The sequence below is a fragment of the Heterodontus francisci genome, chromosome 2 (assembly GCF_036365525.1).
Source record: "Heterodontus francisci isolate sHetFra1 chromosome 2, sHetFra1.hap1, whole genome shotgun sequence".
NCBI classification, from domain to species: Eukaryota; Metazoa; Chordata; class Chondrichthyes; order Heterodontiformes; family Heterodontidae; genus Heterodontus; species Heterodontus francisci.
The window spans coordinates 176,228,601-176,248,005 of record NC_090372.1 but is presented as its reverse complement, the minus strand read 5'-3'; the positions used below and the strand labels follow the sequence as shown (position 1 = coordinate 176,248,005).

The following is a 19,405-nucleotide window of genomic DNA, read 5'->3' as shown; positions in this document are numbered from 1 at the left end:
ATCTGATATAAAATGCAGGAAACACTCAGCAAATCAGGCAATAATTACAGAAAGAGAAGTGGAGTTAACATTTCAGATTCTGGTGAAAGCGCATTAACCTGAAACATTAACTCTGCTCTCTCTCCACAGATGCTGCCTGATTTGCTGAGCATTTCCAGCATTCTATATTATATCTCCCAACTGATGATTGGGAGGAGGTTGACAGGGACAGGCTGTGTGTGGCTGTGTTCGAGTTAGCCTGCTTTTATAGATGACCCTCCACGCTAACAGGTAGATGGCACTGTCAGGCACTGGAGCACCTTGGCCTGGGCAGCAACAAGCTCTGATGGCTGGGTGATCTTTACCTTACCTGAGATATTTGCTATGTCCAGTGCACTGGGCCACTTCCCTGTTGCAAGTGGAGTGAACCAGTGGAAATAAGCTTTCACTCCACAGACACACACACACACACACACACACACCCTCCACAAACCCGTATGTCACATATACGCATCCACTGGATATTGACTGGCAAATCCTTATTAGCTTCCTGCTACATTAGCACCACTGAGATCAGAGGCCATTGATGGAGTATTTGCATTTCTTCTTTATCACTTCCTATTTTAATGGATGTTTCTGCCTTAAAGTTGTACCTTGAACTTGGTCCTTTCATTGTGAATTGGAGAATTTCTATCACTTTGAGAAGGCAAAAGAGCAAAACTCCAAACATGTAACTAACCCATTAATTTGGGCCAAGGACAACGATTAATACAATTGCAGGGCACCAGATAACAGAGATCTTAACAAAGCTAACTACAGCTCCACTTTATACATTCTACCATTTCACCATTCTCACATGATTTGCATCTTCCTCAGCCATACTGTTCAATCACAGCAACACTGTGAGCTCTGAAGCCTGCTTGCCTGTCTGAGAATGACTGGATCAAAATTACACATTGCAGAGAACATTGACTTACTGTACAACCAACAGGATCAAATTATACATTCCAGGCAAACTATTGGGAGTGTCTTGTCCTCCAAAGGAACAAATCGGAAATCTGGTCCAATCCACTTGTGTTGCAAATAAATGCAACCAAACTCAGGTGAGATGTAAAACTGGCTGCCAACTCACAAACACCTTTTACACTATCACACAAAGTCAAGATCTACACCAACATATTTATGTTTGGCAGTTTGTTAATCTGGATGGACATTATGTATGAAATTAGGATTACTGAAAAAATACTAGCACACCAACTTGGCACAGTAATAAATATTGGGCGAATAAGTCAAATTTATTTTCTAGATGCTAATGTAATTATCTCTAACTCTCATCAGATCCAGGTTCAAGCTCACGATACACTATACTTTCAAGTGAAGCTTAACATCCAAATGCTCTTAATTTAATGTGTTAGCTACAAGTAACAGTCTACATACTTATTAAAAAGTGAAATAATTTTCTGCACCTTGCTTGATGGCCTGAGAAGCATAGTGTAGAGCAACAAGAGACGAAGAGCATGCTGTGTCGATAGCCAATGATGGGCCCGTAAGGTTGAAAGTGAAAGAAATCCTATTTGCAGCAATACTCATTGATGTTCCTGTCGCATTATAATGGCTAATTTTGTTGGCGTCATTATTTAAAATCCCTTCATAGTCATGATTCATCAGACCTAAAAAAGGAAGCCAAGGATAAAGTATCATATATTGATGTGGAGGATATCTGTGCTCACAAATGTTGAGGAAAGCATAAAAGCTGTGTGGAAATTAGAACATTCCCTCAAGAAATTAATTGGGTTCTGGTACGTTTGATCTTGATCACTGACAAAACAATTTCCAACCATTTCCTCATATTTCTGATGACACACATAGCCCTATGCCCTTCCAATCCACTTCCCTGGAAAAATCTCTTTCCCAAGTCACTTACAATTCCACTTTCAAATTCCTATCTGCCTCTATGAGATCTTTGCAGCTAATGGGTCAGATATTGTGGTAAAAATAACAGCACTCACCATTGTTAATCCGACAGCAACTTCCAGGGACAACAGATGTGCCAATTTAATGCATAAATCAAAAAGTTGCTCTCTCAGATGATCTGCTCCTACAGAAGCTGCACAATACCAAGAGACTCAACATTTAAATATGTGGCACAGTGTAAAGTTGCTGTTCTTACCTGATATATGTATGCACTAAACTCACGAGCAAAGGCTAAAGTTTGTCCACTCCTGTGTACGTACCCTTTTAATGGTGTGTGAAGGATTGATTACTGCCAAACAACTTTTCTGAAAATGAAAATTAACTTAATCAACTGTGGAGTTCCATTCCTTCAGATTTTAGTTATGGTTGAGGCTTTCAAAAATTAAATACTTTGTTCAACATTTTCTCTCTGTCTCTTTGCAGAGCGAACCCCTTCCCCCCTTTCCTCACATAAAACAGGCAGAGTTGATCCTGTCCCCACGACCCCATACAAATCAGGCAGAGTTAATCCTGTCCCCCACTTCCTCATACAAATCAGGGAGAGTTGATCCTGTCCCTCACTTCCTCATACAAATCAGGGAGAGTTGATCCTGTCCCTCACTTCCTCATACAAATCAGGGAGAGTTGATCCTGTCCCTCACTTCCTCATACAAATCAGGCAGAGTTGATCCTGTCCCCCACTTCCTCATACAAATCAGGGAGAGTTGATCCTGTCCCTCACTTCCTCATACAAATCAGGCAGAGTTGATCCTGTCCCCCACTTCCTCATACAAATCAGGCAGAGTTGATCCTGTCCCTCATTTCCTCATACAAATCAGGCAGAGTTGATCCTGTCCGCCTTTCCTCATATGAATCAGGCAGAGTTGATCCTGTCCGCCTTTCCTCATACGAATCAGGCAGAGTTGATCCTGTCCCCCACTTCCTCATACAAATCAGGGAGAGTTGATCCTGTCCCTCACTTCCTCATACAAATCAGGCAGAGTTGATCCTGTCCCTCACTTCCTCATACAAATCAGGCAGAGTTGATCCTGTCCCTCATTTCCTCATACAAATCAGGCAGAGTTGGTCCTGTCCGCCTTTCCTCATATGAATAAGGCAGAGTTGATCCTGTCCGCCTTTCCTCATACAAATCAGGCAGAGTTGATCCTGTCCGTATTTCCTCATACAAATCAGGCAGAGTTGATCCTGTCCCCCACTTCCTCATACAAATCAGGCAGAGTTGATCCTCTCCCTCATTTCCTCATACAAATCAGGCAGAGTTGATCCTGTCCGCCTTTCCTCATATGAATCAGGCAGAGTTGATCCTGTCCGCCTTTCCTCATACAAATCAGGCAGAGTTGATCCTGTCCCCCACTTCCTCATACAAATCAGGGAGAGTTGATCCTGTCCCTCACTTCCTCATACAAATCAGGCAGAGTTGATCCTGTCCCCCACTTCCTCATACAAATCAGGCAGAGTTGATCCTGTCCCTCATTTCCTCATACAAATCAGGCAGAGTTGATCCTGTCCGCCTTCCCTCATATAAATCAGGCAGAGTTGATCCTGTCCCTCACTTCCACATACAAATCAGGCAGAGTTGATCCTGTCCGCCTTTCCTCATATAAATCAGGCAGAGTTGATCCTGTCCCTCACTTCCTCATATAAATCAGACAGAGTTGATCCTGTCCCTCACTTCCTCATACAAATCAGGCAGAGTTGATCCTGTCCCTCACTTCCTCATACAAATCAGGCAGAGTTGATCCTGTCCCTCATTTCCTCATACAAATCAGGCAGAGTTGATCCTGTATGCCTTTCCTCATATAAATCAGGCAGAGTTGATCCTGTCCCTCACGTCCTCATATAAATCAGGCAGAGTTGATCCTGTCCCTCACTTCCTCATACAAATCAGGCAGAGTTGATCCTGTCCCTCACTTCCTCATACAAATCAGGCAGAGTTGATCCTGTCCCTCACTTCCTCATACAAATCAGGCAGAGTTGATCCTGTCCGCCTTTCCTCATATAAATCAGGCAGAGTTGATCCTGTCCCTCACTTCCTCATACAAATCAGGCAGAGTTGATCCTGTCCGCCTTTCCTCATATGAATCAGGCAGAGTTGATCCTGTCCGCCTTTCCTCATATAAATCAGGCAGAGTTGATCCTGTCCCTCACTTCCTCATACAAATCAGGCAGAGTTGATCCTGTCCGCCTTTCCTCATATAAATCAGGCAGAGTTGATCCTGTCCCTCACTTCCTCATACAAATCAGGCAGAGTTGATCCTGTCCGCCTTTCCTCATATGAATCAGGCAGAGTTGATCCTGTCCGCCTTTCCTCATATAAATCAGGCAGAGTTGATCCTGTCCCTCACTTCCTCATACAAATCAGGCAGAGTTGATCCTGTCCCTCACTTCCTCATACAAATCAGGCAGAGCTGATCCTGTCCGCATTTCCTCATACAAATCAGGCAGAGTTGATCCTGTCCCTTACTTCCTCATATGAATCAGGCAGAGTTGATCCTGTCCCTCACTTCCTCATACAAATCAGGCAGAGTTGATCCTGTCCCTTACTTCCTCATACAAATCAGGCAGAGCTGATCCTGTCCGCATTTCCTCATACAAATCAGGCAGAGCTGATCCTGTCCGCATTTCCTCATACAAATAAGGCAGAGTTGATCCTGTCCCTCACTTCCTCATACGAATCAGGCAGAGTTGATCCTGTCTGCCTTTCCTCATATGAATCAGGCAGAGTTGATCCTGTCCGCATTCCCTCATACAAATCAGGCAGAGTTGATCCTGTCCGCATTCAGAGAACAAAGAACAAAGAAAATTACAGTACAGGAACAGGCCCTTCGGCCCTCCAAGCCTACGCCGATCCAAATCCTCTATCTAAACATGATGCCTATTTTCTAAGGGTCTGTATCTCTTTACTTCCTGCCCATTCATGTATCTGTCTAGATACATCTTAAAAGACGCTATCGTGCCCGCGTCTACCACCTCCGCTGGCAAAGCGTTCCATGCACCCACCACCCTCAGCGTAAAGAAATTTCCACGCATATCCCCCCTAAACTTTTCCCCTTTCACTTTGAACTCGTGTCCCCTTGTAATTGAATCCCCCACTCTGGGTAAAAGCTTCTTGCTATCCATTCTGTCTATACCTCTCACGATTTTGTACACCTCAATCAGGTCCCCCCTCAACCTCCGTCTTTCTAATGAAAATAATCCTAATCTACTCAACCTCTCTTCATAGCTAGCGCCCTCCATACAAGGCAACATCCTGGTGAATCTCCTCTGCACCTTCTCTAAAGCATCCACATCCTTTTGGTAATGTGGCGACCAGAACTGCACGCAGTATTCCAAATGTGGCCGAACCAAAGTCCTATACAACTGTAACATGACCTGCCAACTCTTGTACTCAATACCCCGTCCGATGAAGGAAAGCATGCTGTATGCCTTCTTGACCACTCTATTGACCTGCGTTGCCACCTTCAGGGAACAATGGACCTGAACACCCAAATCTCTCTGGACATCAATTTTCCCCAGGACTTTTCCATTTACTGTATAGTTCACTCTTGAATTGGATCTTCCAAAATGCATCACCTCGCATTTGCCCTGATTGAACTCCATCTGCCATTTCTCTGCCCAACTCTCCAGTCTATCTATATTCTGCTGTATTCTCTGACAGTCCCCTTCAGTATCTGCAACTCCACCAATCTTAGTGTCGTCTGCAAACTTGCTAATCAGACCACCTATACTTTCCTCCAAATCATTTATGTATATCACAAACAACAGTGGTCCCAGCACGGATCCCTGTGGAACACCACTGGTCACACGTCTCCATTTTGAGAAACTCCCTTCCACTGCTACTCTCTGTCTCCTGTTGCCCAGCCAGTTCTTTATCCATCTAGCTAGTATACCCTGGACCCCATGCGACTTCACTTTCTCCATCAGCCTACCATGGGGAACCTTATCAAACGCCTTACTGAAGTCCATGTATATGACATCTACAGCCCTTCCCTCATCAATCAACTTTGTCACTTCCTCAAAGAATTCTATTAAGTTGGTAAGACATGACCTTCCCTGCACAAAACCATGTTGCCTATCACTGATAAGCCCATTTTCTTCCAGATGGGAATAGATCCTGTCCCTCAGCATCTTCTCCAGCAGCTTCCCTACCACTGACGTCAGGCTCACCGGTCTGTAATTACCTGGATTATCCCTGCTACCCTTCTTAAACAAGGGGACAACATTAGCAATTCTCCAGTCCTCCGGGACCTCACCCGTGTTTAAGGATGTTGCAAAGATATCTGTTAAGGCCCCAACTATTTCCTCTCTCGCTTCCCACAGTAACCTGGGATAGATCCCATCCGGACCTGGGGACTTGTCCACCCTAATGCCTTTTAGAATACCCAACACTTCCTCCCTCCTTATGCCGACTTGACCTAAAGTAATCAAACATCCGTCCCTAACCTCAACATCCGTCATGTCCCTCTCCTCGGTGAATACCGATGCAAAGTAATCGTTTAGAATCTCACCCATTTTCTCTGACTCCACGCATAACTTTCCTCCTTTGTCCTTGAGTGGGCCAATCCTTTCTCTAGTTACCCTCTTGCTCCTTATATATGAATAAAAGGCTTTGGGATTTTCCTTAGCCCTGTTTGCTAAAGATATTTCATGACCCCTTTTAGCCCTCTTAATTCCTCGTTTCAGATTGCGCCTACAATCCCGATATTCTTTCAAAGCTTCGTCTTTCTTCAGCCGCCTAGACCTTATGTATGCTTCCTTTTTCCTCTTAGCTCGTCTCACAATTTCACCTGTCATCCATGGTTCCCTAATCTTGCCATTTCTGCCCCTCATTTTCACAGGAACATGTCTCTCCTGCATGCTAATCAACCTCTCTTTAAAAGCCTCCCACATATCAAATGTGAATTTCCCTTCAAACAGCTGCTCCCAATCTACATTCCCCAGCTCCTGCCGAATTTTGGTATAGTTGGCCTTCCCCCAATTTAGCACTCTTCCTTTAGGACCACTCTCGTCTTTGTCCATGAGTATTCTAAAACTTACGGAATTGTGATCACTATTCCCAAAGTAGTCCCCTACTGAAACGTCAACCACCTGGCCCGGCTCATTTCCCAACACCAGGTCCAGTATGGCCCCTTCCCGAGTTGGACTGTTTACATACTGCTCTAGAAATCCCTCCTGGATGCTCCTTACAAATTCTGCTCCATCTAGACCTCTAACATTAAGTGAATCCCAGTCAATGTTGGGAAAATTAAAATCTCCTATCACCACCACCCTGTTGCTCCTACATCTTTCCATAATCTGTTTACATATTTGTACCTCTATCTCACGCTCGCTGTTGGGAGGCCTGTAGTACAGCCCCAACATTGTTACTGCACCCTTCCTATTTCTGAGTTCTGCCCATATTGCCTCACAGCTCGTGTCCTCCATAGTGCCTTCCTTCAGCACAGCTGTGATATCCTCTTTGACCAGTAATGCAACTCCTCCACCCCTTTTACCTCCCTCTCTATCCCGCCTGAAGCATCGGTATCCTGGGATATTTAGTTGTCAATCATGCCCTTCCCTTAACCAAGTCTCAGTAATAGCAATAACATCATAGTCCCAGGTACTAATCCAAGCCCTAAGTTCATCTGCCTTACCTACTACACTTCTTGCATTAAAACAAATACACCTCAGACCACCAGTCCCTTTGCTTTCATCATCTGCTCCCTGCCTACTCTTTCCCTTAGTCACGCTGACTTCATTATCTAGTTCCTTACAGGCTTTAGTTACTACATCCTTACTCTCTACTGACCTCATTTGGTTCCCATCCCCCTGCCACATTAGTTTAAAACCTCCGCAACAGCGTTAGCAAAAGCACCCCCAAGGACATTGGTTCCAGTCCAGCCCAGGTGTAGACCGTCCAATTTGTAATAGTCCCACCTCCCCCAGAACCGGTCCCAATGTCCCAAAAATCTGAACCCCTCCCTCCTGCACCATCTCTCAAGCCACGCATTCATCCTGACTATTCTTTCATTTCTACTCTGACTATCACGTGGCACTGGTAGCAATCCGGAGATTACTACCTCTGAGGTCCTACTTTTTAACTTGGCTCCTAACTCCCTAAATTCTGCTTGTAGGACCTCATCCTGTTTTTTACCTATATCATTGGTGCCTATGTGCACAACGACAACTGGCTGTTCACCCTCCCCCTTCAGAATGTTCTGCAGCCGATCTGAGACATCCCTGACCCGTGCACCTGGGAGGCAACATACCATTCGGGAGTCTCGTTTTCGACCACAGAACCGCCTATCTACTCCCCTTACAATCGAATCCCCTATGACTATAGCCCTTCCACTCTTTTTCCCGCCCTTCTGAACAGCAGAGCCAGCCACGGTGCCATGAACCTGGCTACTACTGCCTTCCCCTGGTGAGCCATCTCCCTCCAGTATCCAAAACGGTATACCTGTTGTGGAGGGAGATGACCGCAGGGGACACCTGCACTGCCTTCCTGCTCTTTCTCTGCCTTTTGGTCACCCATTCCCTTTCTCCCTCAGCAATCCTAATCTGTGGTGTGACCAATTCGCTAAACGTGCTATCCACGACCTCCTCAGCATCGCGGATGCTCCTAAGTGAGTCCATCCGCAGCTCCAGAGCCGTCATGCGGTCTAACAAGAGCTGCAGCTGGACACACTTCCTGCACGTGAAGGAGTCGGGGACATCAGCCATGTCCCTGAGCTCCCACATTGAGCAAGAGGAGCATGTCACGGGTCTGAGATCTCCTGCCATTTTTAATCTTAAGCTTAAACTTAGTTAAATGAAAAAGGAACGAAAAGTTTTTTAACCAATCACACGATTAAAAAAAAGAGAAATAGAAAATGCCTTACCTTATCTACACACCACCGAGTCCTTTTTTTTTGGTTAGAGGAGGAGGGCGGGTGGGAGACACTACAGGTGTAGTGTCTCGGGTTCAGAAACGGCCCACATATATATAGGGTTTTACTTACCCAGCAGCCCCCTGGTCTCCGCCGAAAACAAAAAGAAATTAAGTTTACTTTAAACTGACCTTCCCAGCTGCTCACTCGCTCGCACTCTCTGCTCCCGAAAAAGCTGCTGCAATGAAAATTCCCTCATACAAATCAGGCAGAGTTGATCCTGTCCGCATTCCCTCATACAAATCAGGCAGAGTTGATCCTGTCCGCATTCCCTCATACAAATCAGGCAGAGTTGATCCTGTCCACATTTCCTCATACAAATCAGGCAGAGTTGATCCTGTCCGCATTTCCTCATACAAATCAGGCAGAGTTGATCCTGTCCCTCACTTCCTCATACAAATCAGGCAGAGTTGATCCTGTCTGCATTTCCTCATATAAATCAGGCAGAGTTGATCCTGTCCGCATTTCCTCATACAAATCAGGCAGAGTTGATCCTGTCCCTCACTTCCTCATACAAATCAGGCAGACTTGATCCTGTCCGCATTCCCTCATACAAATCAGGCAGAGTTGATCCTGTCCCTCACTTCCTCATGCAAATCAGGCAGAGTTGATCCTGTCCGCATTTCCTCATATAAATCAGGCAGAGTTGATCCTGTCCCTCACTTCCTCATACAAATCAGGCAGAGTTGATCCTGTCCCCCCACTTCCTCATACAAATCAGGCAGAGTTGATCCTGTCCCCCACTACCCCGTACAAATCAGGCAGAGTTTATCCAGTCCCCCACTTCCTCATACAAATCAGGCAGAGTTGATCCTGTCCCCCCACTTCCTCATACAAATCAGGCAGAGTTGATCCTTTCCCTCACTTCCTCATACAAATCAGGCAGAGTTGATCCTGTCCCCCCACTTCCTCATACAAATCAGGCAGAGTTGATCCTGTCCCTCACTTCCTCATACAAATCAGGCAGAGTTGATCCTATCCCCCCACTTCCTCATACAAATCAGGCAGAGTTGATCCTGTCCCCCCACTTCCTCATACAAATCAGGCAGAGTTGATCCTGTCCCCCCACTTCCTCATACAAATCAGGCAGAGTTGATCCTGTCCCCCCACTTCCTCATACAAATCAGGCAGTGTTGATCCTGTCCCCCCACTTCCTCATACAAATCAGGCAGTGTTGATCCTGTCCCCCCACTTCCTCATACAAATCAGGCAGAGTTGATCCTGTCCCCCACTTCCTCATACAAATCAACTCTGCCTAGCTTTAACTTTTAAAACACCATGTTTTTAGCTTCCCCTCAGTGAATCCTTGTTCACTGCTCTCCAATTGTCATGGCAAAGAAATTCAGCAGGCAGGATTTCTTATAGTTAAACAAGAAAGTTGTAAGTTTATTCACCTTAAAACTCTAATTTGGTTAAAACTACAAAAAATACGCGATGCAAACACGCTAACATGCATACACGATAAACACACACGCAGATAGAGACATAAAAGGAGAAAGAATCGAGGGGAAAGGCTTGAAGCAATAGCTGGAGTTCATTTACTGTCTTTTGAGTTTGATGTAAAATCTTTGATTGCAGTTAAATGCCCTCTTGTTGGGGGCCAGTGCACACTTTCAAACTTGTTTCGATGGTTTTCTCTCTTGAGGCTTTGTTTCTTCTGTGGGTCCATGTCTTTGTGTGAGAGGAAGAGAAAGAAGGACAAGAAGGATCCAGTTGCAGTCTCTTCTTTCCATATTCATAGAGAGATACAGCACTGAAACAGGCCCTTCGGCCCACTGAGTCTGTGCCGACCAACAACCACCCATTTATACTTATCCTACATTAATCCCATATTCCCTACCACATCCCCACCTTCCCTCAATTCACCTACCACCTACCTACACTAGGGGCAATTTACAATGGCCAATTTACCTATCAACCTGCAAGTCTTTGGCTTGAGAGGAAACCAGAGCACCCGGCGGAAACCCACATGATCCCAGGGAGAACTTACAAACTCTGCACAGGCAGTATCCAGAACTGAACCCGGGTCACTGCAGCCATGAGGTTGTGGTGCTAACCACGGCACCACTGTGCCGCCCCTCATGAGAGAGAGAAAGAGAGAGAGAGACAGGGAAAGATGCTCTCTCTTCAAGTTCAGTTGCAGTCTGTTTATTTTCTGTGTCACAATTCAAACCAAACCTGGACCAGCAGGCCAGTCATGTGACTAGCTCCTTTTTTGGAACCAGCTGCCTGGTGAGGTTTCTTTCAATCTTAGCAGACATCCTCAGTAGGGGGCTGGAATGCTGACTTTCACACGTTCAATGTCTTTTGATCAAAATCCATTTGGTTAATTGAATCAGGGAGCAGTTCCATTGTCTTGTCCAGGCAACTGCCTTTTCGAATGCAAATGTTTCCAGCCACTGTCCTTTTAGAATGCAGGTGCAGCCATGTTTTCAGCCCAGTAAGAGTTTAAAATTAATATTCCATATGATGAAATTAATATGCCTCATTCATGGCAGGTGGGGTTCATCACAGGAGGTGATCTCATTGAAACAGTCAAGATTCTGACGGGGCTTACCAGAGTAGATACTAAGATGTTATTTCCCTTGTCTGGGGAATCTAGAACAAGGGGGCACAGTTTCAGGATAAGGGGCCGATCATTTAGGACTGAGATGAGTAGAAACTTCTTCTCTCAAAGGGTTGTGAATCTTTGGAATTCTCTACCCCCGAGGGTTATGACACCATCATTGAATTCGTTTAAGGCTGATATAGACAGATTTTTTTTGTCTCCCAGGGAATCAGGGATATGTCGAGCAGCAAGGAAAGTGAAGTTGAAGCCCAAGATCAGCCATGACCATATTGAATGTTGGAGCAGGCTCGACGGGCTGTATCGTCTACTCCTGCTCCTATTTTTTATGTTCTTATTATCTTATGTTCATAAGCTCATCATCCCATTTGATGCTGGCCTAAGCTTCCAACCAATATTGCCTTTATCGTGAAGACTATAGTATTCTACCTCACCATCCTTACCTCATCCCATCTATTATCGAAATCTGCATAAATCCTTTTGTCAACTCCCAACTCAACTAATTCAATGCTCTACTGGCCATTTTCCACCTTCTGTAAACTTCAGTTCATTTAAAACTCTGCTGTCCATATCCTATCCTGCACCAAGTCCTCCTTGGCTATCACTCCTGCCCTCATTGACCTAAATGATCTCCTGGTCTCTCAACACCTCAAATTAAATTTCTCAACCTTAAGTTTAAATACCTGCATGGCACCTTTCTATTTCTAAAACCACCTCCTAATCTCTTTGATTCTCGCAGCTGAATTTTGCTGGATTGGTTGCAATCCCAACGTCAACCTCAATTCCATGATGAGAATCTAGAAGTGGCCATGACGGCCAATTGAAATGCCACCTCCGGGACCCCCGTCCAATTAGGGATGACGGCCAAGTTTCAGAGTTGGGGGATCTATTCAGTGCAGCCCATGGAGAGGGCTATCAACTCCTTCGCAGTGTGTTTGCTGCTGAGGGTCCAGCAGCAGAAGTGGCAGCGGTGCCAAGGAGATGCCGTCTGTAGGGGGGAGCAGCCATCATTGCAGCATGTACAACATTCATGGAGACGTCAGTCTCCATGAAATGGTTGCAATGGCATGCCTTCTGCTTGGGAGACCTAAACTTTGCGATTTACTGCTGGCAAATTAATAAAAGGTCTCAAAGCTCTCACATCTTGGACCTCCTGCTATGATGCTGCCTCCACTGCATTGCCAGGCACCTGGCACAGTGGGAGGCATGTGTGCCATCGGGGATATTTCAACTCAATGCCAGACGAGGGACTGATTGCCCTATTAAGTACCCTAATCGGCTACGCACCACTGCTATGCGTGTAGATGTCGCTGCTGGGAGCCCGCTTCTGGGAAAAGTGCATGGAGCCGGCAACATGTCACAGAGCCAGCCTGATGCAATTCAAAATTTCCATGTGCTCCCCCAGCTCAAAAGCCACCTCTGCAGCGTTCGGAAAATTCAGGCCTCTGACTCCAGTTCCCTGATACCTCTGCCTTTGTCCCATCTTTTGCAGTTGTGTCTTCTGTTGCATAGGTCTTTTTCTCCGGATGTTGCGCTGAAACCTCCACTCTTCCTTTAAGATATTCCTTAAAACTCATCTCTTTGATCCTCCTTTTGAAACTTCCTTCTTTAGTTTACAATCCTTTGGTTTCCTTCATACCGCCATGAAGTGCCTTAAAGTGTGTTTTCTATGTTAAAGACTTTAAGTAAATGCAAGCTATCATTGTTGTTGTAGAAGTTGTCGTTAACTTGTATTTATTTACATCAAAATTCATCTGCCCTTCATTAACCTGTTTAATCGCTCCATATCTTTCGAATATTGTTTATTTTTTTTGTTTGTAACTTAGTCACACAGCTAAATATCAATGACAAATTTGATAGTCCTACAAGAATGACTCCAAATTACTAATGAAATATGAACAGCAAAGAATTCAAAGGATTCAATGCAGGAACTCACTATTCATCACTCCCCGAACAAACCCTTCTACATTTACCATCACATGCTGCTTTCTATTGCCAAACCAAATTTTAGTCAGGTTAGCTAATTTTCCATTCATTTCATAATGTTTTACCCATCTTTAGAAGTCTCACATGTGGAACTTTATCAAATGCCTTCTTAAAAAAAAACAGGTAAATTATATTTATTAGGTAGCCATTGTCCCCTATATAAGTTAATGTAAAGCAACCACTTAAGCTGATGTTTTAAAGTCTTCCTTCCCCATTTAACTACACAAACTGACTAACCACCATAAAGAAATACCGTAAAATCTGAAAACTATTTAATGAAATGAATATCATCACATATAATACAAAAAAATTCACTGCGTATATCAATGATTTGGAAAAAAGGAATAGAGTTGTATATGTAGCTTTGTATATGACACTAAGTTAGGAGGCCCAGTAAGTTGTGTCGCTGGGAACAAGAAGTAATAAAGGGAGATAAACAGGTTAAATGAGTGGTCAAAATGTGGCAGATTGAGTTCAACATGAAGAAATGTGAGGTCAACCACTGTGGATCCGAGAAAGACAAATTGGAAAGTCTCTTTAATGGTAAGACATTAGGAAGTGCGGAGAATCGAAGAGATTTGGGTGTTCATGTACACAATTCACTTAAGGCTAGTCCACAGGTACAAAAGGAATCAAAAAGGCTAATGGAATGTTGGGATTTATCTCAAGGGGGTTGGAATACAAAGTGGCGGAAGCCATAGCCAGAATTTTATGCTGCCCCCGCTTCCCTGGGAGGCAGGAGTGTGCCATGCCTGTCGCCTACCCACCCCTGTTGCTACTTTACTAGTGGGAGAGGTGGTCTGCCCGCCCCAGACAAATTGAAGTTCTTAAATGGCCAATTAATTGCCACTTAAGGTCCTCCTCCCATCGCCACTGGAATTTTACCAGCGGCAGATGGGCACTTCAGCACCCGAGGAGGCTGGCCAGTGACACCTGTGCCTCACAGAGGGCCCTTCCAGCAGCACCAGCCACCCCTGCTAAAACAACCCCATGGCCTGCTTTCCGATACACCACCCCTCGCCAGGGCCTAACCAATTATCCCCGACAAGGCCCGATCCCCACTTACCTGCTCCAAGGCCAGCATCTAACATGGCTCCTCTCATAAGAACATAAGAGCAGAAGAAATAGGAAAAGGAGTAGGCCATTCAACTGCTTGAGCCTGCTCTGCTGATCTGATTGTGGCCTCAACTCCACTTTCCTGCCTGCCCCCATAACCCTTGACTCTCTTGTCAGTCAAAAATCTAATTCAGCCTTGAGTATATTCAATGACCCACCCTCCGCTGCTCACTGAGGAAGAGAATTCCAAACACTAATAACCCTCTGAGAGAAGAAATTCCTCCTTATCTCTATCTTAAATGGCAGAGCCCTTAATATGAAAATGTGCCCCCTAGTTCTAGATTCCCCCACGAGGGGAAACATCCTCTTGGCAGCTACCCTGTCAGGCCCCCTCAGAATCTTACATGTTTCACTAAGATCACCTCTCCATCTTCTAAACTCCAATGTGTCTTTCCAATCTTTCCTCATAAAACAAACCGCTCATCCCAGGGTGCAGTCCCAGCAGTGGCCACCACTCCTGGTGGCTCTGCTGGGACTGATGAGCTGCCAGCCATTTGATTGGCTGACAGCTCTTGGAGATGGGACTTCCTGCCTCAGAAAGGGTGGAGGTCCTGACTGAAGCCAATTAAGGGCCTGGGCCACACAAAATAGCAGTGTGGCTTCCAGGTCCAGCAGAGGCGGGCTCGCTCCTGACTTTTCAGCCGGTCGCTGGGGCTACTGCCTTAATGTTAAATTCTGGCTATTTTCCAGTTGTTGAGAGCCTTGGCCAGACCCTCTCTGGAATAATGCATTCAGCTTTGGGCAACACCCCTCAGGAAGGATATATTGACCTTGGAGCGCAATTAACCAAAATGATACCAGGGTATTAAGGATTAAACTTGGCTTGTAATCCTTTGAGTTTAGAAGGTTTTGGGGAGATGATAAAAGTAATAAAATGATAAATGGAATTGATAGGGTAAATACAGAAAAGCTATTTTTTCTGATGGACAAATCCAGAACAAGGGGGCACAATCTTAAAATTAGAGCTAGGCCATTCAAGAATGAAATCAGAAAGTACTTTTTCACACAAAGCGTAGTGGAAATTCCCTCCTCCAAACGGCTGTGGATGCTAAGAGAACTGAAATTTTCAAGACTGAGATTTTTGTTAGGTAAGGGTACTAAGGGATATAAAAGGTAGGCAAATGCATTTGATGTACTAATCAGCCATGATCTAATCGAATGGTGGAACAGATTGGAGGGGCTGAATGGTCTGTCCACATGCATCAATAGATGTCTACTCACCGATGAAAACACCTGTTTTACTGCCACTGACGTCTTCCATTGGCATCCCTGCATTTTCAAGTGCTTTGTATGTGCACTCTAAGAGAAGTTTATGCTGTGGATCCATACTGTTGGCTTCTGTTTGGCTAATGCTAAACAACTTGTGATCAAATTCATTAAACCTGTTAATTTTAAAAATGAAAAGTTTATGTCAATTGCAGGGGATGAACTTACAATGGGTTGGAGCATTCTTCCCGTCATGCACTATAACTTCAGCTAAAGATCTGTGGAAACACAGGAAAAATGGCAGAAATACTATTGATCGTTTTGTAGAGCTTCTGTGGCTCTTCTGCTGAAGTTAAATAGACTGTCCAGAGAACTACTACAGAAATTCACCCCCTATGCAGAATAATTATTTTAATGGAGAGAAAAATGAAGTGATGTATTTTGCAAGGAAGAACAAGGAGAGGCAATATAAACTAAAAGGCACAATTTTAAAGGGGTTTGACTTAATGATCATTTATGGTTAAATTTTTTGACCTTTCAATTATGTCAAACCTTTTTTTCCACATTTACTTCTGAGTTCAAATAGATTTCAAGATGAAGAATAAAATATTTCAATTGGCTGATTACTCTTTATTGATTTATAACTCATTAATAATTTGCTCATTTAATTTTGTAAAATATCTGAAACAGCATTACCCTTCGATAAAGCATGCACATTTTGTGATCATTTTTCCAGCTTTGTTGTCATCTGTGTCATGCCAGAATTTAGCATTGAATCGATTTGGTGGAATATCTACTACGCAGTTTCTCCCCTCAAGAAGAACATTCCAGAAGTTGTCGATGCCTTCTCCTGATAAATAAAACATAACAATTCAGAAAGGGACTACCTGTATTAGAATTCCATGAAAACGCAATGAAGAAAGACATCGTCATGGGTTATGACAGTTCTCCTGGCCTATATGGCCATTGCTCATGTATGTGTCTGGATAGTGAGTCTTGACAGCTATTTGATCATCACAGCTAATCATAAACTTGACCTCAAAATTCATGCCATTTTCAATATTTCTCAAGCATAAAATTGGGGCAATTGTCTTAACTAAGCTGTAAATTGAAACGGAAGTAGTTTCCACTCTACTATCAATCCTCTGAGTTCACAGAATCACAGAATAATACAGTGCAGAAGAGGCCCTTCGGCCCATTGAGTCTGCACTGATGCATTAAAACACCTGACCTGTCTACCTAATCCCATTTGCCAGCACTTGGCCCATAGCCTTGAATGTTATGACGTGCTAAGTGCTCAAGTTTCCTAACATAATTTGTCCCTTCTTGTGATCTGCCTGTTGAGACCCCAGGAAGCGAATTATAATATATGTAACTGAGGTTCTGTGGCACCGGTGGCCTGAATTTCTTGTTTTCACACTCACAATACACTAGAGGTAAGATAGAATGACAAATATAAGGCACAACTGTGGCCAGGATAAGTAGAAATGAGGAGTTTTTGAAACTGGAATTGGTGAAATTTTTAGGAGTACTTACTGCATCTGAAAACAGCATTTTGGAGTTATTTTTAGCATTCTGCCAATTGCAGTTTTAGACTTTTTTCTGAGTGCTTCTGAGGGTCTGATATCACTGGGGTATTATGACCCCCACCCTCTCATATCCTACCCCCAGTAAGGCTTCATATTAACAAATATGGCTTTCCCTATGGACATACCTTTATATGCTATTATCATGGAGGAGAAGGAGTAGCAAGAGAGAACTAAGAAAAGGAGACTGAGGCAGCATTTAAGGGGAATGAATATCACCAGGCATTACCACCCCCAAGGAATACATAGGCAGCACAGGTTCTATGAAGACCTTAGTGAGGAGATCTGTATTGGAAGACTGCACTTCACCAAGGAACAATTTGGAAGCTATTGTATGTGGACATCTGTGCTATCTGTGGCTATGAAGGTGATGACTGGACTCAACTTTTATGACACCAGGTCATTTCAGTCAGTCATAGGGGATCTCTGCAATATCAGCAAGAGCACAGTATGGGCATGCATTCATCAGGTGACTGATATACTTCATGGGAGAGCTGGGGAACTCATTACCTTTGACATTTTCAGTTAGCTCAGTTGGCTAGCCAGCTAGTGTGTAATACAAAAAGACACCAACAGTGTGGGTTCAATCCCTGTACTGGCTATGGTAGTTTATGGAGGCCTGCCTCCTCGCCTTGCCCCATGCTTGTGGAGTGGTGATCCTCAAGCTATACATCACCAACTGTTTCTCTCAAATGGGAGAGATGCCTATGATCCTTTGGGACTATGGCAGCAAGCCAGCAGAGATAAAAGGAATATTCTGTTTTAAGGGGCTGCTGGCTTTCCAATGTCTAGATTGTAATAATGGTAACTGTGTTGTGAGCTTCTTTTGTCAGAACAGTCAACTTCCTCAACAAAAATTTCTTCCACTGTCTGAATGTACAGATTGTGCATGAAAAAATGCAAGGATCCTGCATGTTAATGTGAAATTTGTCACAAGTTGTCACAGTGCATTCATATTCCAAAATCCTGACCTCGTCAATCATATTAATAGATGGCTTGTGGATAAAAAGGTATTACCCCTCGCCCCCCACTCCTATCAATAATAATCCCACTAAGATTCCCCTGAACCATTGAGAGGACCATCAGGATCTTAAAGGGTGCTTTGGTTAGGCAGATCAGGAGGGCCTCTGCTTGTGTGTCTTTCATGGTTGAAAATTGTTGCACTCTTCACATCTTCACCATATAGAAAGGCCTGGACATGAACATTTCTGAGGAGGTGGATATAGCTGCTTTGGAGGCAGATAGTTATGGAGAACAGCATCGGGATAACCTTCACTCAGAGTGCTTCTGAGTAACTGCTGCAAGGAGCATGAGAACACAACTGATAACCAAAGTTTTTCTTTCTATTTAACACAGTCCACCTTTGTCACTATTGCCTTAATTTCTTCTCCCCTGCTTTTAATAAATGATCTACCATTCAACCTAGAACATGATAACACATCAGCTTTCTTTGCTCCTACATGACCATGACATTACCACTTGATTGAACAAGTCAGTACCAAATTAGTGAAAACTTTCTAATCTCCATGAAAAAAATCTGCAAAGTGAACACAAGCCAACCTATTCTTTCCTGACATTGTTAAACGTGCCTTTCTTTCTGATGTTCTGGTGCTTTTCCAATATGCAATCAGAGGACTATTATCACAAGAGGGGTTTGGCTGCTCTTGTCCTACAAAAGGGTCATGGAACTGAGATCATTCTCTCATGCCATTCCTCTTAGGACAAAGATACTGCTGGATGTATCTCCGGAGTTTGTGCATAGGTACCCTGGTGTTGTCTCCTCTGTGCCATGAAGGGGAATAGTCTAAGGCCTAGCATGCATTGCTGTCCTTGACAGATGTCAGTATCAGGCAGGTCAGCTCAAGCTGTTGCCATAGCACCTGTCCTTGGATCTATGCCCCAATCATCAATGGACTAGCTGGTCTAATGGCACCTATCAGATCCTGAAAGCCCTGAGAAACAACAGCCTATATCGCAGTCACCAGCGTTTGGCAATTGGTACGGGAAGTACTATTCCATCCCCTATAGTCAACCGAGCAGCAAGGAGGCACCAATTGGTCCCAGGCCATTTGACTCACTGACTG

At 44.2% G+C, this 19,405-nt stretch overlaps 1 protein-coding gene across 1 annotated transcript in view; it reads right to left on the bottom strand.

Moving 5' to 3' along the window:
- Nucleotides 1–19,405, bottom strand: part of LOC137380120 (phthioceranic/hydroxyphthioceranic acid synthase-like) — a 57,034-nt gene that overhangs the window by 29,759 nt on the left and 7,870 nt on the right. Inside the window, exons 4-6 of the mRNA XM_068051798.1 lie at nucleotides 16,432–16,585; nucleotides 15,751–15,911; nucleotides 1,446–1,649 (exon numbers count right to left, since the gene is read on the bottom strand). Coding sequence (XP_067907899.1) covers nucleotides 1,446–1,649; nucleotides 15,751–15,911; nucleotides 16,432–16,585 — 519 coding nt within the window. The remainder of the gene's footprint in view (nucleotides 1–1,445; nucleotides 1,650–15,750; nucleotides 15,912–16,431; nucleotides 16,586–19,405) is intronic.